General features: G+C 42.6%; 1 protein-coding gene and 1 long non-coding RNA gene across 9 annotated transcripts in view; one reads left to right on the top strand and one right to left on the bottom strand.

The window, feature by feature from the left end:
- LOC137380015 (contactin-4-like) overlaps positions 1 to 24,859 on the bottom strand; it is a 1,659,092-nt gene that overhangs the window by 287,658 nt on the left and 1,346,575 nt on the right. For 3 of the 5 annotated variants that reach the window (XM_068051491.1, XM_068051495.1, XM_068051494.1), the window contains one exon: positions 15,269 to 15,389. In XM_068051491.1, the coding sequence (XP_067907592.1) occupies positions 15,269 to 15,389 (121 nt within the window). The remainder of the gene's footprint in view (positions 1 to 15,268; positions 15,390 to 24,859) is intronic. The other 2 variants (XM_068051492.1, XM_068051493.1) reach the window with 1 other exon arrangement.
- LOC137380017 (uncharacterized) overlaps positions 1 to 24,859 on the top strand; it is a 71,025-nt gene that overhangs the window by 32,612 nt on the left and 13,554 nt on the right. Inside the window, exon 3 of one of the 4 annotated variants that reach the window (XR_010976947.1) lies at positions 21,957 to 22,082. The exons of 2 other annotated variants lie outside the window; for them this stretch is intronic. This is a non-coding gene — a long non-coding RNA (uncharacterized lncRNA). Of the gene's footprint in view, positions 1 to 11,661; positions 11,750 to 21,956; positions 22,083 to 24,859 lie in introns of those variants that run through there. One more of the 4 variants, XR_010976949.1, reaches the window with a different exon arrangement.

The raw sequence follows: 24,859 nt of genomic DNA, 5'->3' as shown, positions 1-24,859 counted from the left end.
GGCCTGTTTCTGTGCTGTATAACTCTATGACTCTATGACCCTAAAACACAGTGTGTTTAAAAATAAAAACCCAGTTACAATAAGACCAGGTAAAGACAGCAAAACACCCCTAGACACATTTCTCACCTGGTCGTAACACAGGGTAGATGCAGGTAAGATGTTTCCCCTCGTTGGGGAGTCTAGAACCAGGGGACACAATTTCAAAATAAGGGGGAAGCCTCTTAGCTCAGAGATGAGGAGAAATTTCTTTACTCAGAGCATTGTGAATCTTGGGAATTCTCTCCCCTCGAGGGCTGTGGAAGCTCACTCATTGAGTATGTTTAAAGTTGAGATTGACTAATTTCTAAATACCAATGACATAAAGGGATATGGGTATATGGTGGGAAAAAGGCATTGAAGTGGATGATCAGCCATGATCGTATTGAATGGCAGAGCAGGCTCATTGGGCTGAATGGTCTACTGCTGTTCCTATGTTCCTTTAGCAAGGTTATGCTTCAGCTATACAGGGCATTGGTGAGACCACATCTGGAGTACTGTGTACAGTACTGGTCTCCTTATTTAAGGAAGGAGGTAAATGCGTTGGAAGCAGTTTAGAGGAGATTTATTAGACCAATACCTGGAATGGGTGGGTTGTCTTATGAGGAAAGGTTGGACAGGCTAGTCTTATATCTGCTGGAATTTAGAAGAGTAAGAGGTGACTTGATTGAAACATACAAGCTCCTGAGGGGTCTTGACAGGGTGGATGTGGAAAGGATGTTTCCCCTTGTGGGAGAACCTAGAACTAGGGGGGTCACTGTTTAAAAGTAAGGGGTCACCCATTTAACACTGAGATAAGGAGAAATATTTTCTTTCAGAGGCCCATGAGTCTTTGGAAAGCTCTTCCTCAAAAGGTGATGGAAGCAGAGTCTTTGAATATTTTTAAGGCAGAGGTAGATAGATTCTTGATAAGCAAGGGGGTGAAAAGTTATTGAGGGTAGGCGGAAATGTGGAATTGAGGTTACAATCTGATCAGCCATGATCTTGTTGAATAGCGGGGCAGGCTCAAGGGGCATACTCCTGCTCCTAATTCGTATTTTTGTATGTAATGCCTTGAGCGTCAAGGGGAGATGGTTAGATTCTCTCTTGTTTAAGATGGTCGTTACCTGGCACTTGTGTGGCGCAAATGTTACTTCCCACTTATCAGCCCAAGCCTGGATGTTGTCCAGGTCTTGCTGCATATCGACACAGGCTGCTTCAGTCTCTGAGGAGTCACGAATGGTGAATATTGTGCAATCATCAGCAAACATCCCCACTTCTGACCTTATATTGGAGGGAAGGTCATTGATGAAGCAGCTGAAGATGGATGGGCCTAGGACACTACCCTGAAGAACTCCTGCAGTGAAGTTCTGGGACTGAGATGATTGACTTCCAGCAACCACAACCATCTTCCTTTGTGCTAGGTATGACTCCAACCAGCGGAGAGTTTTCCCCCTGATTTCTATTGATTCCAGTTTTGCTAGGGTTACTTGATACGATACCCGGTAAAATGCTGCATTGATGTCAAGGGCAGTCGCTCTCACCTCATCTCTGGAATTCAGCTCTTTTGTCCATGTTTGGATCAAGGCTGTAATGAGGTCAGGACCTGAGTGGCCCAGGCGGATCCCAAACTGAGCATCAGTGAGGAGGTTATTGCTGAGCAATTCCTGCTTGGTAGCACTGTCGACGACGCCTTCCATCACTTTACTAATGATCAAGAGTAGACTTCTTTCTTTTGGACATCCTTATCTCGAGAGACAATGGATACGCGCCTGGAGGTGGTCAGTGGGCAGTAATTGGTCGGGTCGGATTTGTCCTGCTTTTTGTGCACAGGACATACCTGGGCAATCTTCCACATTGCTGGATGGATGTCAGTGTTGTAGCTGTACTGGTACAGCTTGGCTTGAAGGGGGGGGGGGAGTGGGCGTGGCTAGTTCTGGAGCACAAGTCTTCAGTACTATTGCCGGAATGTTGTCAGGGCCCATAGCCTTTGCAGTATCCAATGCCTTCAGCCATTTCTTGATATCATGTGGAGTGAATCAGATTGGCTAAAGACTGGCATCTATGATGCTGGGGACCTCAGGAGGAGGCCGAGCTGGATCATCAACTCGGCACTTCTAGCTGAGATTAATGCAAATGATTAAGCATTATCTTTTGGGCTGATGTGCTGGGCTCCCCCATTGTTGCGGATGGAGATGAGCTAACATGGAAGGTTGATCAGGGCAATGCTGTTGATGTGGTGTACATGAACTTCCAAAAAGCATTTGATACAATGCCACACAACAGACTGGTGAACAAAGTTAAAGATCATGGAATAAAAGGGACAGTAGAAACATGGATCCAAAATTGGCTTAGTGACAGAAAACAGAGCATGTAGTGGTTAATGGATGTTTTCAGACTAGAGGAAGGTTTGTAGTTGAGTCGCCCAAGGGTCAGTGTTAGGTTTGCTGTTTCTAACCTATATTAATGACCTAGATCTTGGTGTACAGAGCACAATTTCAAAATCTGTGGATGATACAAAACTGGGAAACAGTTGTGAACTGTGAGAAGGATTGTGTAGAATTTCAAAAGGACTGGTTGGTGGAATGTGTAGACAAGTCGCAGATGAAATTTAATCCAGAGAACTGTGAAGTGATTCATTTTGGTAGGAAGAACGTGGCGAGACAATGAAAAATAAAGGGTGCAATTCTAAAGGGGGTGCAGGAGCAGAGGAACCTGGGTGTATATGTGCATAAATCATTGAAGGTAGTAGAACAAGTTGAGAGCGCTGTTAATAGAACATACAGCACCCTCGCCTTCATTAAATGGGGCATTGCATACAAAAGCAAGGAAGTTATGTTGCACTTATATGGAACACTTTTTCAGCCTCAACTGGAGCAGTGTGTCCAGTTCTGGGCACCACTTTAGGAAAGATGTGAAGGCATTGGAGAGAGTGCAGAAAAGGTTCACGAGAATGATTCCAAGGATGAAGAACTTCACTTAGGCGGATAGATTGGAGAAGTTGAGACTGTTTTCTTTGGAGAAGAGGAGGTTGAGAGGAGATTTTGATAGAGGTATTCAGTATCATGAGGGGTCTGGACAAGGTAGATAGGGAAAAACTGTTTCCATTGCTGGAGTGTTGGGACCTTGGATAGCAAGAAGGGAGGAGGCAAAAAGACAGGTGTTGCATCTCCTGTGCTTGCATGGGAGGGGTTTTGGGGGTGATTGAGTAGTGAACCAGCATGTCATGGAGGAAGCGGCCCTTCGGAATGCTGTAACAGGAGGGGAGGGGAAGATGTGTTTGGCATCAGGCTTGAGATGACAGAGGATGATCAGTTGAATGTGGAGGTTGGTCGGGTGGAAGGTGAGGACAAGGGGAACCTTATTGTGGTTCTGGGAGGGAAGGGAAGGAGTGAGAACAGAAGTGCAGGAAATGGAATGGACACTATCAAGCGCCCTGTCAACCACATTGAGGTGAAATCCTCGGCTGAAGATAAAGGAAGGCATATCGGTCACTTTCATTTCTTTCTTGGGGTAATGTGCTGTATTCAATGCAACATGACAATTAATTGACAACTGAGCAAATAGAAACAAAAAAAGATTCATCACAAGGTCACATGTTGTAAAACCCGTAACCCCATCCCCTCATATTCCAAACAATGACAGGTATATTTTATTTTTCGAGCAGCTGACTGGTTGAGTGCCTATGTCGGGAACAACGAGACCAGACAGATTCGAAGTCTGGGCCTCATTTAAATGGAAGTGGTGAGCTGCCCATCCCAAATGATCATCCTAATGCAGCCCACCAAATTCAGGGCAGCGCAATGTGCCTGACTGGCAATAAGACAAGTCCTGTGACAGCGTTTCATTTAAAGTGAAAAAGGACCTGCACTTCATCATCATGTGGGGTCCATGCCACCCACATTCTTTCAGCAATGTCTTTTTACCCCAAAAAGGAAAAGGTTGCACACAGCGACCGACATGAAACTGGAATTGGGAGAGGAACATCAAGAATGAAAACTCTGAGTCTGCATCAACAGGAAACTTTTCAAATAGTAGACAGACAAACATGTGAGGCTTTGGAGGATGGTGCAGTTGGAGGTGAGTTGGCACAAGTTGGGTAAAGGCAGGGCAAATTTCTGCATAAATAATGGCAGCTTAATGTGCTTTCTCAAAGCATTACAATGCTCTTACACTCAACAGCTATATTTTCAAGGTCAGATACCACTGTGTGCAGAGCTAAATAAGCTCTTTTATGTTTCACATCATGGATGGGAATAGGTTCTGCCATTCAGATGACTACCTGGGTACATCCAGACTCACCAGTCCTTCACCAGCTCCATTAAGGCATCTTGCTTGCACAAGTGCCAGTCTAGAGAGACCTACTCAGAGGATGTAGCTAGTGAGTCAAGAAGAGCTGTCACTAGGTGAAGCAATGAGGATGAGTGAGAACAAGGACTTGGGAGTGCAAGAGTGGGAGACTGCTGTTCCACCATGAAGGGTGGTGAAACAACCACCCTAGATGAAGACATGAGATATTCAGATAGCAGGGGACTAGTCTTGCAAAAACAAAGAACTAAAACTGGCGACAATTGATATCAGGTGGAGACGGTGAACACGGTTTCCATTTATAAGGTTAAAATGATAGAGAAGTTTCTACCAACCTGCAGAACACAATGCAGTGACAGTCCAAGAGATTTCTATAGCACCAAGGAGGTACTAAAACACTAATGGCAGCTGGAGTGACAGGTACTACAGTTCAATTGATGCTTTGGACAGAATATTTTCACAAGATCTGATTCAGAATATTTGGTCTGCGATGACATTCATCGGTTGCACCTCGAGCCTCTGCCATGCACCAGTGAGTGGTCACAGATGCCGTTGTCTTTCTGGAGAGTGCCAATAAGCTGACATCCTTAAGGTTCCCTTGTGTGCCTACACACGAGAGAGCTTCCAATGTGGGCTTGGTAATCCTTGACACTGCAGGAGAAAGGCTATCAACAGCCAGTCCCTCTGAACAGCTGCTTCCCGGAGGCAAGAGTTCCCTCAGCCCTCTAATCTGCGGCAGGAGTGGGGGGCAGGGAACACACACACACACACACCAACTATTCAGCACACAATTCTAACTCGTTAACAGAGCACCTCAAAGGAGTAGTAGGTTAGAAACACAAACAAGTAAGTTAGCTGGGCAAAGGAGTGTTAAGCAATTGTAAAAAATGTGATCAGAATTTTTTGAACTTCTTGGTGAATATATTGCTCTGCAAAATAAATCCGATTTTTGTGCTTCGAGTTCTGAGTTCATTTTTGGGTATGCTTTCTGCTTTTGGAAGTTTAAATAGTGACAAGGTAAATGCAGGCTTCTGAGTTATGAAGGGACTAGGCAGAAGTATTTAACTGTGAGGGATTTTGTGAGGATGTGGTGGAGAACAGATCACTGCGAAGTGACTTTATTTGAAGCGGCAACTTTTATTCATTGAAAGAACTAGGTTAGAAGTCCTGTCCTCTAATTTCTGGCTCCTCAGTTCCTAGTCTTTCCATCTTTAACATGTGGGGTTGGAGGTCATCCACCTAGTTTTCGGCATCATCCCCATTAGCTTCTGGAATCAGCAAGCCTTTCATCAGCAAGTTGCATTGTAAATGATTCTGCAGACTTTAGCTCAGTTTTATTGCAGAGTTCCGCAGGATTTAATGGGGCACCTAAAGCAAGACTTGAGAATGCCTATAGTTTGTTCTGTGACATTTCTTGTGAAGCCACGAGTCTCATTGGGCAGATTTCCTGGGGTCTTCGGGCCCCCAGCATCCAGACCCAACAGGGGTCCGGAGCCCACACTTGCCAGGAGCCAGACCATGGAACTATTTTCCTGTAGACAGCCTCCTCATTGGCCGCCAATCAATTAAGGATGGCAGGCAGGCTCCAGATACTGCTGGCAGCAACCACTGGGCAGGCAGCTCCAGAGGCTCACCAGCCCCAGTGAGAGAGTATGCATACTGCTGAGGCAGTTAGGAGGACACGGGGGTGCCTCAAAATGGAGGTCCTCTTGCAAGGTGACAATTAATAATTTTTTTTTGAAGAGGGGCCCATCAGGCAGAGCACTCTGATCTGAGGGGAAACCCCTCCAGCACCAGCGTTTCGTCCACAGATGCAATCTTTGCTGCTGGCAGCCCCCTCTTTGGATGATGGAGCCTCATGTTCTGATGCCCCCCCCCCCTCCCCCCACCGGACTGGTCCAGGGAAGCCACCTCCATTAAGCTGGTGGCCTCCGCAAGTGTTGGGGGCTCGCTCTACTGCTGGCAAAGTGCCAGCAAGTGCTCCAAATTGGAGGCTTAACGATGCAGATTGTGTGCCAGCTGCCTTGCAGTGGGCAGCCGATCCACATGCTGGCCCGCCCCCAGGAAACTTCCCTGATGGCTGGAATGCATAAAGGCGCCATCCCAACGTGGCTCCCCGCTATTTTCCATGCCCTCCCACTGTCTCCACTCCCACCACCCCGGAGCCAGGAAAATTCTGCTCTTTATATATGTTGTCCCCCTCTGTCTGCTGAAGCCTTACTGGCAATATAAAACATGATTTCTGGACAACACTAAGCAACCATCCTAATACATGACTGAGTAATAAGGACCAGTGTGATAGATTGTCACAAATGAAAGCATCATGACAGCTTTCTGAGAATCAGCCATTGACATGCAGAGTAAGGTCATTGGCATCACATAACAGCTGCAAGTTAATCAAATGAAAGCCATTCATAAAATTACAGCCGTCATATGTGGCTTTGTAACATGGGAATAGAGAAATTCCCATTAGAAATCCATATTCCCAGTCCAAAACTGTACTGCTTGCTGAGCACCAGAAGTCTTGATCAGACCTCCAAAGTACCAACAGATTTATTCGAAGGCAAATGACCAAGGTTTAGTTGCAACAAACAAAATGGCCTCCTGACAACAGTATACCTTCCTGGGACTCACACTGCCATTTACATCATAATAATTTGATGTAGGTTTAGGGTGGGCATAGGTTAAAATAGGACAGATGAATCAGTCATGTTCACTTGAGCCCATCTAGTTGCAGTGGCCAAGACTTAGATGGATTTGCTGTCATGTTTATTGGCAGTTTTGAGGTGGTAATCATTACCAGCCTATTTTGCTGTTTTCCCCAGATTGAATGGTAATTTACAGCAAAATCCACCATCATTGTCTTGATAGTAATTTATTAATTTTACAACAGTGTTCGAGACTGCACGTTATATAGCAGCCTCTTTCAGGTCACTTTTTGGAAGTATGATTAGCAAGGGATTAACGGAATTTGACCCTGCCACACAAAGTACTTGTAGCATGCATAGGCCCGAGGCTTTTTATTCATCATTTACTGAAAGGATCTATTTTTAGCAGCAGTCAAAAATATAATCTGGTTTAAAACTAAACGATTTTTCAATGAATATGAAAGAATCCAAGTATTTTAAGTAAAGAAAAGTGTCCGTTTTTGAAGTGGTTTCCTCAAACTACAGTTGTCTTTTAAATATGGTTACATCTGAGTTTGGAAGGTTGTACTGGTAATGAAATAAAAGGTGAAGGCTTTCCAATCAACTGTTAAACCTTCAGGGCAGCAACGGTGAAGTATATGAAGAGTAGCCCACGTAAACAATGTTTCATTATCATCAGGAAAGTATTGTTGTGGGAGCACCTGAAGAGCAGACCACCTTAAGGAGCCCTAAGTGAAGATCACTGAAGGAACTGATGTCACGTCATAAGTGACCAGTTGTGGGTGGAATAGAACAGAGCAAGACGTGTTTAAATCTAGCTCATACAGTATATATATTGCTATAAGTGCTTTGTTTTTTAAAAAAAAGAGGTGTGTGTCTTTTAGACTCGGAAAAGGATTTCTCTGGGAACAGTGAATGCTGAAATGGGTGGGGCACTTCTAAGGCAATCTGTTTTTCTAAGCCACTCAGCACAGAGAAATGACTGTCACATGACAGGCTGCTGGGGAATTTTTAATTTCTCTTTTGCAAGAAAAGACCAGTTGGAAGGAACCTGTTTTGGAGACCAGAACAAGAGAATGCTCTCTGAAAGAGAGAAGGGGTAGGAAGACAGCCCAGAAACTCTTCCTCTTGAAAAATAATTCCTGTATCAAGGGAAATTCGAACTTTTTCATGAAGTTACAAGAACTTTGAAAGAGTTGCAAATAAAAGGCATGGAAGCTAAAACCCTTGTTGCTGTTTACGCCTGAAAAGAGAGAAAGAGGACCAAGGAAGAGGGGTTGCGGCACTCTGTGGAGAATCACTACTTTGAAGAAAGGCTCCTTTGCTGATAGGAAGCCTGCATTGCTGAAGGTAGTCTCCAGTCTCTGAAAATCTCTATCTCAAGTGTGAGTCCTGTTGCATTTTTATATTTTTGGAAGCTCCTGAAATCTCAACAAAGTATCTCCTGTTGGACTCCTAATTTAAAATTTAAATAGACCTGTTGCTACAACCCTTTGCTGAAAGATCTGTGTGATGCCTGCTGCAGATGAATTGCCTTGACTACCTACCCACCACAAATTATTCATTAATTTCACCTGGAAACTTTGAGTGGCATCTGACTATTTGACTCTGGAACACCTCACTGATCTAGAAATATTCTACCAGAAGTTACAAACCAGTTATTTTATTATTCCTCAACAACAGTTCTAACAAATCTTTTAAAACCAGTTAACCATTGGGTTTTGAATGTATGTGTGCATGAGGGTTAGGAAGAATAAGAAGTTATAAAATCTGTTCATAGATTTATCTCATTATCATTTAAAATTGGTTTATTAATAAATAGTTACTCTGTTGTTGTTTAAAGAAACCTGGTTTGGTGTGCTTTATTCTGGGGAATAAATACAGTGTTTAATTTGGCTAACTTCCAGTAAGTGGGAAAATGTATTTGATATGCTATGACTTGTGGAGTAGGGGACTGAATTAACTCCTGCCTTGGTCGTAACAATATGTATATTCCAGTTAAAGTATAATAAAACCCACATTTTCTTTGGATATGACTCGTAGTTCTGTGAGTCTTACAATCAATCACACGCCAAAGGGAGAAGTAATATTATAATGGTGGCAGTGATGGGATATATTTTTTCCTGAAGGCCACCAAAAATTACATTGTAGCAACATTTGATTTTTCCTGAAGAACACACCAAGAACAAACAAAGAACAGCAGATCGCCTACCTGGAGCAGCTGAAGAGACTTGACGGCAGCTTGCAGGAGACCCCAAAACAGGCACAGAGCACAGACAGGACCCCAGGAGGTGTTGAAACTCCATGAGTACAGCAGGCAATTGGCCAGGAAACCAGACCTTTCACCTAATCTGGCAGTGGGTGGAAAAAACTGAGAAGCAGAGCTGAAGCCATTACTGTTTTAGCGTTCTCTTTTTTTGCTTCATGGGCGGGGCTTAAGCCAAAAAGTGTGGGAAGAACTCAACAGCGCCACTGGAGATCCAGCACAAAGTAAAAAGCTGGCTGTGGATGTTGCTGGTACTGCAAGCTCCAGCCCTCTTAATAAAAACTGCTCTGTTTAAAAAAGGCTGGTCACCGTTAAAAATAAGCAGCCTGTGTAAATACAGCTAAGTCTCTATTCAAACAAAAATGTACTCCCACTCTTAAAAAGGGAAGCCTTGCAAAAGTGAACCTGTCTTAAAAAGGAAACAGAATGAAGTGTCTCTGTGAAAAAGAAAACCTGTGAAAAAGCCTATATTTATGAAAAAGCAAGATCATTAAGACAAGCATTTTCAGATATCCAGTTATAGATTGGAAGCCGTCAGACGTGGCATCTGAATTTAAACTGTTTCGACAGCAAATGGAGCTGTATTTCCTGGATCAAGAAGTGAGCAAACCAGAGAAATAAGCTACCACAATTAAGATCGCACTGGGCAACAAGGGCCTGAAATGGATTAATAAGTCAGGATTGTCAGCTGAGGACGAGAAGGACCCTAGCAATATATGGGCATTCCAGGGGCAGCAACTGAAGGTAAAGGTAAGTTTCTGAGTACATAGGCTTAAGCTTATGACCTCCGGCAAAAGCAAGGTGAGGCCATTGTCCAGTTTGTTGCAAGATGCCGAAACAAAGCTCAATATTGGAGCTTCACAGATACAGAATTGTCCGAGTGGGTTATAGAGCTAGTAATCGCGTCTCCCCCAGTAGAGGCCTTCAAAAAGACCTGCTAGAAAAGAAGAAAGGGCACACCATAGATGCACTCCTTAATCATGAATGGAAATATGAAGCCATCATGGCTGGACACCAACAATTACAAGTGTTGGAGGCGACTACAACAATTGGTATGGTAACCAGGGCTCAGAAGTCTGCTAGGCCTTGTGGCAAATGTGGTCCGACTCACCAATTTGTAGTTGTCTGGTGCACCAGAACCAGTGCAAAGCCTCGCAACAAGCGAGAACATTGAGCAAAGCAGTGCAGAAGGTTGAGCTCAGATACTGCACACAAGAATGGTGGCAGATCACATGCAGACAGAACATCTGCAAGACAGAATGGCAAGTGCAACAAAAGGTATGCCAACACACAACAAAAGCCCAAGCTGGTACATCAGGTCAGCAGAGAGACAGATTGCCAGGAGGACACGAATGAAGACTACACTCACACAACAGCAGCAAGCATTTCACACAGTTAATTTGGATCAACGTTCTTTTCATTCTTTCATGGGATGTGGGCGTCGCTAGTATGCCAGCATTTGTTGCCCATCCCGAATTGCCCTTGAGAAGGTGGTGGTGAGCTGCCTTCTTGAACCACAGCAGTCCATCTGGTGCGGGCACACCCCACAGTACTGTTCGGGAGGGAGTTCCAGGATTTTGATCCAGCAACAGTAAAAGAATGGCAATATATTTCCAAGTCAGGATGGTGTGTGACTTGGAGAGGAACTTGCAGGTGGTGGCATTCCCATGTGTCTGCTGTCTTTGTCCTTCGAGATGGAAGAGGTTGTTGACAATGCTATTACATAATCTGAGGCATTCACCATGATTGGGATTGGATGTCTGCAGAAGTGTGGCAAGCATAAACTCAGAGCAAAAATCAACACCAAAACAAGTGTAAATATTCTGCCCATCCATATACTGAAGGACATGTACTTAAAGAAATGGGAATCTATGGTGCAACCCACCACAGCTAGGCTGACTATCTACAACAGTTATGCAATCAAGCATTGGAACGATATAACCTTGCAGTGCAGCTATGGGAGTTCTGAATGGCTACCACTAATGTTTAATATTGCAGACACAACGGGACCAGTTGTTGCAGGACTGTGGGGCCACCCTGGGTCTTCCTTCAGCCATGGTAGTTGGTGCTACTTTCCTTTTCCAAAGTCTTCCAAAGATAAATGCAGTTGTGAATGCAGGGCTGGCAGCCCTTGAAATATGACGCCAGCACTGCCACAGCATCACCCAACGCCACCTTCGCTGCCTCCACACCCGCCTCCATCCTCTCACTGGATGGCCTCTGCATCTCCCAACTCTTAACTGACCAGCTGCTACTTGATTGCATGTGGCTGGCCACTCATTACCCCAATGGAAGTCACTTCCGGTCCAGACAATGGTACCTGTGGCCCCCAAGAAACAAACATTCAGCCCGTAACTCTGTTTCTCTCTCCACAGCTGCTGCCAAACCTGCTGAGTATTTTCATCATTTTCTGTTTTATTTCAGATTTCCAGAATTCGCAGTATTTTACTTTTTGCATGAAAAATTATCCTGGTTTCCCTTCATGAAGGAACAGGAAGCAAGAGGAAGGAAGACAAAGGAATACTTGGAAAGGAATACCATTCTGAATTTAGTTTCCTTGGGAGGTTGTGGGCGAAGGGGGTGGGGGGGGGGGGGGGGTTGTGAAATTTAACCCTATTCGCACAGTGAAAACCAGGTATGTGGGCAGCTAAAATCAGGTTTACTTAGCCACCGGAAAGCCACCAGAATCCATCTGGCATAGACATAATGAGCCGAAATGCCTCCTTCTGTACTGCAAATTTTCTACACTTCTATGTAATCCCACTGTTCCAGATTTTAACCTGTTCTACTGAGCAGGCGATAAGGACACCCAGCCAAATCCAGCGGGACTTTCTTTAAAATGCATGTTAGATCCTAAAAATGCTGTTTTAACTGAGGCCTGGATGGAGAGGTTGCCAACACCCTTCCCACCAGGTGAAAGCCAGTCAGGCCAAAGAACCATGCAATTTTCCACTATTTCTGCATAATTTCCCACCTGGAAGTTTAGAAAGCACTGCCTCATTTCTGGAGCAGCAGCGGAGTTTCCAAAGCACTTCGCTACCCACCTGCCCAAGACCCGCTTGGAGTTAAAATTGGGATTTATGTAAGTTAGCAACTGAAGTTTAAATAGTGTCAGAAAAGCAGAGCAGTCAGTGGACTGGCATTTCAATTAGTTCATATTGGACTGACAATCAGCAATAGGAGACAACAGAATGCACCATTTCTGTCTCAAGGTGGAATGAGGAAGAACCAGTGTTTAGAAAAGCAGCCCTGTCAAGGGCCACTGCATGGTGGGGACTTGTCTGCAGCTACAAAACATGTGTGTAACATTACTCTTTCAGGGATCTGGTGAACACATTCCATTTGTGAACAAATCTAGCAAATATTCAATTAATAAAAATCAAGTTAGAACTTGCGATAGATTATATGTTGTTGAATTTGTATTTTTTTCAGCATATAATGATTCTTACCTTTTAATGGCTGCTGAGCATTATCTCTCATTAATGACACCAATTTCTCTTAGCTGCTGCAAACAGCTGCCACCTGCTTTTTGTTGACAAGTGTACTTCACCCATATCCAAAACAAATTCCATTCGTCCATACCTTCTCTTACAACCAAAGGAGAAAGAAATGCTAAATACTATAAGGACCTGAAATAAGTTATTACCTCATTTGCAAGTTCTGGCTGACCTTTGAACTGGAAGACATGATGTTATGCCCTTGCTTTTTATCATTTCCTGCATTACTATTAGGATTTTTAAAGATTGTAACCTAGCATTCTGGAATGGCAATAAAAATTATTTAAAGCTTTTAATATAATAGAATATCTGAAGACATCTTGCATTGGAAAGAAGAGACATAGAAAAATTAAGGGTGATGAGCAAATGCATGGTTGAAATATGAGATTTTGAGGAAGCTTTTAAAGACAGGAGGAAGAAAGAACAAGCTAAAGAGGCATTGAGAAGAGAGTTTCTGACAGTGAGGCAGAGGGGTTCAGGGCTTTTCTGGAGACAGAGCAGGGGCTGGGGCAGGAGAGGTTGAAAGATGGAAGGAGGCATGCACAGGAAGGAGAAATTGGGAGTCCTAAGGATATGAGCTGGTAAGTAGGTTTAAAGGAGGTTCGAGAGAGAGAACGGGCAAGGCCATAGAAAGATTTGAAGACAAGGACAAGAATTTTGATTCAATTGTGGAAGAAAAATTAACCTGTTAATGGATAAAATGTGCGGCTTGAAGCTTCACTCTAGTTCAAGCAGGGAACTGAGGCAAAATTTGTGATTCGACATTTAAAGGTGCAAGATGTAAAGAAATTTCTGTTATATAGATGCAAAAATATGCAGCACTGCTCTGCGAACTCTCCCCAACCGTAAAAGTGCTGAGAGGCATACAACAGACAAACTTGTTAAATAGAAGAATTAACCTGGTCAGAGCTGTTAATGGCTGTTAAAAACTTGCAGAACTGAAGCAGTGAGAGCTGCGTGTTAAATTCCACGTGGCGTAATGCAAAATAGCCTGCCATCTAGAACAATTGGCCAGGCGCAAGGATGTGAAAGCTATCAGTAAAATATTACTCTCATAAGCATATGCAGAATTTGTGGCCGGGGGGTGGGGGGGGGGGGGGGTGGTGGAGAGGGTGTGACCTTTTAATCCAACCCCCAGTATCAGCTCTCAGCCAATCCTCAATGAGAGCTTTCAGTCCCCGAAGATTGACAGCACAAGCACTCAAGAGAAAGCAGTTAACTTACAGTTGAGAAGCCCACTAATGTTAATAGTAGATGAATATTTGTTGCAGGTGACACCACAATCCATTGCAATTTTAAGACATTAATGACCAAAAATAAGTAAAACTGGAATTGAAGATGTGATTGACTCATCAGTTGTAAATTAATAATTTAAGGGAATGTTATTCATTTATTTTGTTCTTTTAACATCTTTTAGAACTTTATTCTTCATTGACTGCCATACTTTCTATTTTATATATGTCTGACTTCTCAACTGTAAATACCTTGTAAGGTCAGTTATAAAATGGGGTTGAGTTCGATAAGTCCTAATCAAAAATCATTTAACCTACAGCCGCCGTGTCAGCCATTTCAGTATCCACATGCTTTATGTGCATCAATATTGTCTTAAAAATACTAAGGATGATGGCCAACAGCAACATATTTCCATTCACTCCATTCTAATGCTGGTGGCCTTCTCAGTGCTAAGTATAATTCATTCACTTAAAATGTGTTGATTATCATTAGGGCTCAGCTGAATGGCTGCTAATGGGGATTTCCTGAGGGCTGTCACCAGGGTTGGTTGAGCACCGATACTATGCTCGCTGAGGGTTACATTCATTGCACCCAGGGACAACTTGCAAGTTCAGGGCAAAAACCAAGACATATGACATTTTCTTGCTAGTAATGCTTTTTTCTTCAACTTTGCTGATGTACTACTTGATTTAAAATGAATTAAGCCATTCATCAGCTGCTTAGCAAGTGTCAAACTAGTACAATGATAGATGAACTGCACCAACTTTCTGATGGGTAGTGTTGAACAATTCCTGAGCCTCAAACCTGACAAGAGGAAAGTCAGAAAAGAATACTTTGTCTGTTAGATCTTATTCATACCCACATTTTGGATTTTGAGTACAAATTTCTATTACAAAAACAATCTATACATAAAGGTTACTCCTCCAGGATTGTTTAAAAAGCCAACTCTTCAGGTTAACAGTGGGCCTACATTCTTGTACAGTGTTTAAGAAAAAAAACAAGTATGTAGTTCAAAAAGGATAAGAAATTTTGTATTTGAAATGTTATTCTCTGATCTTTTTCTTCAGTGTTATTTCAATACAATTTTTCTGTTATTCAAAATCACAATTGCCAAAAAGGTCTCTGTGTCAGACCAGATGATTAAGAGAAGGCTGCATTTTGAGAAGACCAAGGATAATTCAGTATAAATACAGTTACTACATTTAAAAACAAAACCAGAGGAAACCCAAGTAAAACCATTCAATCATTTTACAAGCATTCCATACCAATGAGTAAGCCTCTTTGTAAATTGGGGTACTTGCCTCTCACGATCAGATCAGCTCCAGCTGATGCACTGTCCACAGTGGTCTGGACCATACAAACAAATCTTCCAGCATGCTTAAGCTGAATGTTTCTGATCATCAAATCACCAGAGGATCCCTGCTGAAAGAAATAAGGCAAAGGCTTAGAAACACTGTGGAAATTAACTTTATTTTTAGTGCAATAAACATGTAGACTGCATTTAATTTTGTTTCACATTTTATATTTTACTCCTTAGTTCCCTTTGAACTGTAAATCAGTTTGTCTGCTCGCAGGTGGAGCTGATAAGGTACAAAAACAGAGTTTACCATTTAAAATTCCAAATAAAATTACGGCTTTGGTTCCTCGATCTGCTCCATTACCATCTAGGGCATAAGACTGGATGTCAAGTGAAGTTAGCATCCCTGATATTTTGATTATGCCATCCCTGACATCCACAGCAGGACAGTTCAAACTTCCATATATGTACACAGCTGGTACAGAATAAGCACTTCAACAAGGGCCCGCATAGTGGTCATCCTGTAAATCAATCAGAGACCAGAAGCTTGCCTAATAAATCTCCATTTTCAGATAAATACTGGCTCCTCTGTTCCTCTTTCAGAATTTATTTCAAAACCAGTGTATAAAACAATGAGACAGAAGAGCACCAAACTTGACAAGATTTAGATTAGTGCAGAGTTCATCCATTATCTGTTACGACTGAGGAAGGAGGAGTGCACTGTTTAATCTAGTCTCACATCTCCACAGGTCACAGCATATATTTTTAAATTTTCCCACTTACTAATACAGTCAATCATATACTTTATTTTCCCCAGAATAGAAGACACTAACCAGGTTACTTTAATGAGCAACAAAATTATCAGTTTATTATAGAACAAGTCTTAACTAGTAATGAAGTAAAGCAAAACACACAGATTTTTAAATTTTAAAGTTCCCTTTTTACCTTTCCCCTTCATACTCACACACAAACACACACATAGGTTAACCGGAAAAATACATTTTTAAAATTAAATTCAGATCTCTGTTACAGACAAAAAAAACACTTGGGTTGATTACTTGCTCATTTTTGAAGAAAACAGCAGATGTGATATGTCGTTCCAAAACTGGCATACAATCTAGCCTCCAAACTGATGTAGACGGGTCACCAGGATCTTTTAGAACAGTTCTCTTCACTGTTCCCTGAAGGTGGCAACGCAGGTAAATAGAGTGGTCAAGAAGGCATACGGCATGCTTTCCTTCATCGGACGGGGCATTGAGTACAAGAGTTGGCAGGTCATGTTACAGTTGTATAGGACTTTGGTTCGGCCACATTTGGAATACTGCGTACAGTTCTGGTCGCCACATTATCAAAAGGATGTGGATGCTTTGGAGAGGATGCAGAGGAGGTTCACCAGGATGTTGCCTGGTATGGAGGGCGCTAGCTATGAAGAGAGGTTGAGTAGATTAGGATTATTTTCATTAGAAAGACGGAGGTTGAGGGGGGACCTGATTGAGGTGTACAAAATCATGAGAGGTATAGACAGGGTGGACAGCAAGAGGCTTTTTCCCAGAGTGGGGGTTTCAATTACTAGAGGACACGAGTTCAAAGTGAAAGGGGAAAAGTTTAGGGGGGATATGCGTGGAAAGTTCTTTACGCAGAGGGTGGTGGGCACCTGGAACGCGTTGCCAGCGGAGGTGGTAGACGCGGGCACGATGGAGTCTTTCAAGATGTATCTAGACAGATACATGAATGGGCAGGAAGAAAAGAGATACAGAACCTTAGAAAATAGGCGACATGTTTAGAGAGAGGATCTGGATCGGCGCAGGCTTGGAGGGCCGAAGGGCCTGTTCCTGTGCTGTAATTATCTTTGTTCTTTGTTCTTTGTTCTTCAAGTGGCATTGAAAGTTATTTTTGCAGGCTTTCTTCAAAAACAGGAGACGAGATGAATTGACACAGTGGACTGCTCGGGGTCTTTTAGAGGTTTGCTGAAAAATGAGCTGGGTTGTGGTCTTCTTTCCTTCCTTCACTTCTTCTTAGGGCTAACTTTATCAGCCGTTTACTCCAGAAGGTAAAACACACTCTTACAGTTACAACCAAAAAACCTTGTGAGTTTTCTGTCTTTTCAGGTGCGCGCTGCTGCTGCTGGGCTTGTCCAATCAAGGGGCGCTACTGACTTTTCTGCCCACTCTTTTTTCCTGTTACCTGGGTTTCTGTTCTATTTTTTAACTTGTGTCATGTGACAACCAGTACATTGTTGCCAACTAGTTCTGTCAGTGCCTTCTTGGAAAAAAAAACTGATCCAACATTTATTCAGTTTGACTATGAATTCCTCAAAACATATTTTAACAAAGATACAGAATCACTTCCATAACAAGATGAATTGAGTAAAATATGAAATTGCTGTTCTGTTGGTGGGCTGTGTTTGTAAAATTAAAAATACAATTAAGCCTATACAAGGCAACATTTCAGGAAATTATAATGTATGGTAATTTTGTGGAGTCTTAGGTTTTTCATTTAGTTTAGAGATACAGCACTGAAACAGGCCCTCCGGCCCACCAAGTCTGTGCCGACCATCACCCACCCATTTATACTAATCCTACACTAATTCCATATTCCTACCACATCCCCACCTGTCCCTATACTTCCCTACCACCTACCTATACTCAGGGCAATTTATAATGGTCAATTAACCTATCAACCTGCAAGTCTTTGGCATGTGGGAGGAAACCAGAGCACCCGGAGGAAACCCACACAGACACAGGGAGAACTTGCAAACTCCACACAGGCAGTACCCAGAATTGAATCCGGGTCGCTGGAGCTGTGAGGCTGCAGTGCTAACCACTGCGCCACTGTGCCGCCCTAATTTATGCTAGGTGTTAGTGATAATGATAAGGTAAATGCAATTAAATTGAAAAGTAAAATTGGCAACAGATCTTTCTTCATTATTCTTAATATTGCTCATAGCCTGAAATATGCATAAGAAAAGCAACAGAACAAAAAAGCTTATTAAGGGCTTGTTAATTATTGAGAGCGCTTTTTAAAAGCCCATGCACTTGCAGTTTTGCAGTGATGATTAGAAACAAAATCTGTGCCCTCAACTCCCATTCAGAAGAGTTCATCATGAGAAAAAGGGCACATTACCATGGTCAACATTCAGTGTTGGAAAATCATTGCAGGATATGGTACAGTAGCATAGTGGTTATGTCACTGCACTAATAATCTGGAGGTAAAAACAGAAAATATTTGAAATACTCAGCAGGTCTGGCAGCATGTCTGGAGAGAGAAACACAGTTAACGTTTTAGGTCAATGACCTTTTGCCAGAACTGGAAAAAGTTAGACATGTAATAGGTTTTAAGCAAGTACAGAGGGAGTAAAGGCTGGGTGGGGGAAGGAGGGTGGCTGGAGCAGTGGGAGGCAAGAGAGATTACATGACAAAAGGGATGATGGTTCAAGGCAAAAGGAAATGGTAATGGGACAAGGAAAGAAACAGAAGATGGGTCTAGAGGAGATGTAAATGGGGATAGAAGAATCATCACCAACAGCTGCCATTCAAAAATAATTGGAGGCAGAAGTTATTACCTGGAATTGTTGAACACAAATGTTGTATTCAGAAGGTTGTAAAGTGCCTAATTTACTTCTAGGTCTATATTCTCTCTAGGAAAGGGAGATGATTTATGGACTTGGGTTTTGAGCTAAAATGACAGATGAACAAAGTTAACTTGATTCCTTTTAGCAAAGATAAAAGACATTCACTATTTTTAAGAAAAGAAGCTAAGAAAGCAGTAGTGAATAAATATCTGTAATTAAATTGGAAAAACAGACCAAGAGGCCAGACGATGAAATGTGAGAATCTGCAAGCTAAGTAAGAGTTCATCAGAAACCTTGCTCTGGAATGGGTCAACGTGTGGAATTAATGTCCCTCTGGTGGTGAAGGTGAAATCTACTGATTCTTTCAAAAGAGAACTTGATAAGATATTGCTGCGGGAAGTGGCGGGGTGGGGGGGGGGCGGCGGTACATTGAGGGATATAAACATAAACTGACAATAGGTTAGTAATAGGAGCTGAGAATTTAAAGGATAAGCGTCAGGCAGAGGCTGTCTGCAGCACATTCAACCAGACAGAACAGCCCTGAAGGCTGAGTTTCATTTGACTTTCTGGATGATTGCACAAAGCAGAATCAATTGAGTATTTCAGAGTTTGTGATCTGTCAAAAGTGTTCTAGTAAAAGGCTGCTGTGCTCATGATTGGCCTACAGAATCATAGAAAAGTCTAGAAATTATGTTCCAGTTCCAAAATGGTTTGCTCTGAGCAAGGGTTATGATCTTTACTCCACATAATTTTGACTTCCTTTGCAGATGTGCATATTCTGATAGTGACCTCATTTCACAGTTCACTCATTAAATAATAAAGATGTGAAGAGTTTTAGTGAAAACCCTTTTTATGTCTGATGATCTTTAGAGAGTAACATATCTTCAAGAAGCAGGAAAAAATCCAATTTACACATGCAGAATCAGTAACACTCGCCAGGTTTTCCTCTGTGGAAATAATTATTCTCAGACACACTGTATGAGCATGTATTTTAGAGATGATTACACATCTGGGGCATTTTGCATAGTAAATAGAAATGGTGATAAAAGCTGCATTCATTAATATTCTACCAGAGCATGGATTTTTAATTCTAAAACTTGAATAGGATAGATTCTAACTATAATTACCTTGAGAATACATGATATATGAACTAGAAACCATTTCATCTTTCTGATTAAAGATATAGAGAGGCAAAAGAGAAATGTAGAAAATGCAAATACAAATTTTAGGAGTGTGTCGACCAGTTGTTGCTTCTTACAAAATTGTAGGCCATAAAAAGGCTCAGCGAACCCCACCTGCATTGCTTTCATCATCTTTTAAGGTTTGGATCTTATACCCATTCTACCTCTCTTTATGCATCCTATTCAATCTTTACTGTCACATTGCCCATTCTAACTCCGCTCAATTGTTGTGTTCTTCCTCTTCTCACACATCCATTGCACTCCTTCTCATATGTACCACTTCTTGTCACATACCACAGGCTGGATTTTGTGCTGGAGATGGGGTTCCCCGTGCCAGGCTGAAAAGGCAGGGGGAGCCCCGCCTCTGCCTTCTTCTTCCCCCCCGCCCCCCGAAGCAATCCACTGGTCTTTTTGTGTTGGAGTTTTGGGGGTAGGGGGTAGGGGATCCCCATCCCTTTAAAGACTTCATTCAATCAGAGGGCAGGCAGCTCAGCAGTATCGGTAGCGCCACCAGGACAAGGTGCCCTCCCTGGGTGGCAGAGGCTCTGCACCCCCACCCCCTGCAGCTGGAAGAGGCCCTTAATAGGTCACTTAAGGGCCTCAATTTGCCTCTGGGCGGGAAGGCTGCCATCTGCCTATCCCACCCCCAGGAAGATTGCTGGGCCACAGGGAGGCAATGGGCCCTGTGCCCCACCGCCACCTGTCACAATTCTCCGTGAGTGCCCCCCCCCCCTCCTCACCGCCCCCCACTTCTGATCCCACCGGGGGGGGGGAGGTGGGGGTGGGCGGCCCATAAAATCCGCGCCCATATCTGGACTGTTCGCACTTCTTCCCCAATACAACAGCTCACACTTTGAGGAGAGTAAATGAGATGTGTAAGGAGCAGGAAGGATGCACACAGCTCAAAAGTCTGGGCTTAGATCATACAACAATCTTAAAATACATTCATCTCGTCAAACAGTGAAATGGAACTTCATAATCTGGTCACTCACCCATTTTCCATTAACCTAGACAGCTTCAATTAACCTGCTGGGAGATGTGGCTCAAAATATGCTAAAAATAGGTGTTGATTGGCTATGCTCCCTTTGTATGATCAATAACCCAATCTACATCATAAACCTGTCTGGTCAGAAAGCATTAAATCCATTGATCAATTTAATCTCAGATTGTGTATGTTTATTTGGCCATGGTGGGCCACGCCAAGCACAATGTTGGGTGCAAACAGTCTATTGCAGCTTTTTTAGAAGTTATTTTTTTCTTTCTACTTTCTTGGGTTCCAATTTCATGCCTTGTTACCAGACCATTGCCTGTGCCCTCTTCCCGTATAGAGAAGCAATTGTTTTGTCTTTCTGCCTCACTATAGTTATGTACATAACGATGGTATCTCACCGCCTGAGGAACTGTGGATTGTCACCGTCCTGTAGTTTTTTCAAAATATGCGGTTTGCCTTTAAGGCTTGCAAGGAATCAGTATTGCTTTAAGAACCAGCAGCCTTAGGAGTTATAGGAAGGTGCATTTTCGTTGCCTTAGAAACAGCCATTTGGAGGCTGTGATTCAAAGGACGCTTTCTCGATACCGTGGAAACAGCCACTGGGAGTGAGCCTGATGCGATACATTTGTTTCAATTCAGTTTGAACTGGCTTTTAGTAAGACAGTTTGTCCTAACAGACAGACAGAGACACAGAGGACACAGCTGTGATGAGCACACCTGAAAAAAGAGCTCTCTACCATTTCAACTGAAGGAAGAGGATTTTAGTCTGATTATTATCTCTCAAAATTCTAAAAATATCAAGCAAAGACAGAGATCTCTGGTAATTTAAATTGCAGAAAGGGAAGTTAGACTGTGACAATCTTTTATCCCTTAAGAAACTCTAAAGTCAGATTGATTCCATTGAAAGTGTTTGCAAGTTGTTAATTGTTGAAATTCACTGGACTTCAAGCAACATTCTCAGGAGAAGGAAAGCGTCAACTACTGCTGAAGTTAGACTACGGACTGTTCTACTGTGGAAGACTTCGAACAACATTCTGCGAGGACATCAAGCAACACTGGACTGGAAATTTGCAAGGTCTCTAATTTTTTCTATTTTAAATGTTGTTTATATCTTCATAGTATTTAAGAATTTAGTTTTTCTAATTAAAGAGTTAATTTGTTGATTTAAAGACACCTAGCCTCATTCAGGGGTTAATCGATGGCACAATTTGGCTGGGTCTTTCTTTAATTTGGAAAGTTTTATATGATATGTTAGCCGATCTGTGGAATGACAGGATTGAATTAACAGTGCATTGGTCCCACCAAAATCAGAATCATATATTTTGACTGGGGGTTTTGACAGGAGCAGTCGGTCGTAACAGGATCTAAAATCATATACGACTATTCCATTTTCTTTACTTGTCTGTAATATCCAAGTACCTTGAGGGATATACTGTCTATCTCCAGAAGCAAATTTCAGTGTTGTCCACTGATAGGCAAACAAATGAACCCTGGCATTACCACATCTCACTCTGTCTGGGCTTTTTAACTCAGCAGTTGAACTCTTGCACCAAATTCTCAGTTTTTCTCCCTTTAATTTGAGCTTGCAGGGCTGTGCAGGAATCTTGAATGTCCTGTGTATTGACATCAACCGGTCATTGATGGCCACAAGTGGGGGCGGAGCTGAACATCAAATCCCCACAGCAAAAGCTCGAGTGTCTGGAGGGAGGGCGGGAAAAGATACAGCTGTGATTGGAGAATCGGCAAGCAGGGCTGGCAACCAGATGCTCCACAGGACCCATCCCTTCCATTTGGCCCTGCCCCTCTGGGAAATATTCCCGAGTCCCAAAACTTTCCCCTGCTACCAGCCTTGACCAATGATTCCAGGGCTCTCGCCATCTGAAGCTTGACGTTACTGCCAACAGGATGAAATGGATTCCTTCTTTATTAATGAAACAGTTGAGAATGTGGAGATGAACTCCAGCTGAATCTTATTTAAGATCCATTTTGCCATGTGAAAAACTTTATAATGTCACTCTTCTGAATAAGATCAGTTAAAACCCAGCTTATCCTATTAATATAATCTGTGGGCATGAGTCACGACTCTGAGGTGCATTGAATATTATTTCCACAGATGTGTCATTTATCTTTTATGATCGATCCATATTAGGGAGCTCTAACTTTCTCCAACAGTGACATCCTCAACACAAAGGTAGGCATGCATGGATTCCATTCCGTTCTCCATGTTTCTCCATCTACACCGACATGCTCTGCTATTACTACCTGCCACACCAGAGCTTCTGACAGGTCCTCACTATTCTTCAGCCAGGGATTCTCCTCCACCATGGTAGATAAGACCCTCAACCGAGTCTGTTTCTTTTCCCATGCTTCTGCCCTCACTTCTTCCCTTCTTCTCAGAACTGTGACAGAGACCCCTCTGTCCGCACCTTCCACCCTACCAGCCTCTGCATTAGACAGATCACATTTGTCATTTCTGCCATCCTCTATGTAAACAGCATGGTGGCAAGGTGGTGTGACCCCTTGGTATCATTTCATGTGTGTGTGTGATTTCTACTCCCTTCCCCTTGTTCTGATTCATTTTAAATTCAATTATATGTATTATCTTCTAGTTCTGATGAAGGGGCTACACCTGGAAAGTTAACTTGTCTGTTCTCTTCAAAGATAATGCTTGGTCTTCTGAATCCTTCCAGTGTTTTTTAGTTTTGCTTCAGATTACCAGCATCTTTATGTTCAAGCAGGTATGTATCCTTGTTTTCAAATCACACCATGGCCTGGCCCTCTCCCTTTCTCGGTAATCTCCTTCAGACCTACAACCCTTGAAGATATCTGTGCTGCTCCAATTCTGGCCTTTTGAGCATCAGCAATTTTAATTGCTCCACCACTGGCAGTCATGCCTTTGGCCGCCATGGCCCTAAGCACTGGAATTCCCTCCCTAAACCTCTCCATCTCACTTGCTTCCTTTAGAACACTCCTTAAAACCTACCTTTTTGACTAAGCTTTTGGTCATATGCCTAATATTACCTTATGTGGCTCGGTGTCAAATTTTGTTTGTTAATGCTCTGAAGCGCCTTGGGACTACATTAAAGACATTACATAAATGCATGTTATAGATTCTAACTCTTTCACACGTTGAAAATCCTTGTCAACACAGCATTTAGAAATTTCTCAATGTCCAGTGACAGACATTTGTGCTGCATGAACATTTTCTAATCAATATCAACCATTTGCTTTTGATCAAGTTCCACTTAAACTCCTGTTCTTTCTCCCTCTAACAAAATGAAACCCACCATAAGAAGACTCCATTTGTGTTAGAAAATAACAGGTGGCTGGGCAGGATTTTACGAGGCTAACACTTGATGGGTTTGAACAATGTCATAAACTTCAGGAATGGTTTATGAAATACCATTGAATGCAAGAGTCCTACAGCCTTTGGCACATTTTCAATCTCTTTTACTCTTTCATATTTGCAAGTCTTTCATTTCTTTGTCAGTTTTTCCATTCAGATAGATACCTTACTATCAGTAATTGCCACCATTATTACTACCACAGTTTACTACACCATGAAACAGGTAACGTTTCCTTACTTCAAACAGATTGCAATGCTGGACCAAGATTGTGATAGGACAAGCTGGCAAGACCATTTTATTGAACTGTAGTACTCAAGACTTGGCTTACCATGAAATATAATATAAACTTTGCAAGGTGCCTGAACAAGAAGTCACTGTTACATAATAACGAACAGGAGCAGGAGTAGGCCATTTAGCCCCTCATGTCTGCTCCATCATTCAATAAGATCACGGCTGATCGGATCTCGGCCTTGACTCCAGTATCCTGCCAGTTCCCCATAACCCT

Source organism: Heterodontus francisci, chromosome 19 (assembly GCF_036365525.1).
Source record: "Heterodontus francisci isolate sHetFra1 chromosome 19, sHetFra1.hap1, whole genome shotgun sequence".
Classification (NCBI taxonomy): domain Eukaryota; kingdom Metazoa; phylum Chordata; class Chondrichthyes; order Heterodontiformes; family Heterodontidae; genus Heterodontus; species Heterodontus francisci.
The sequence above is the reverse complement of the archived record's forward strand: the minus strand, read 5'-3'. Positions and strand labels throughout refer to the sequence as shown.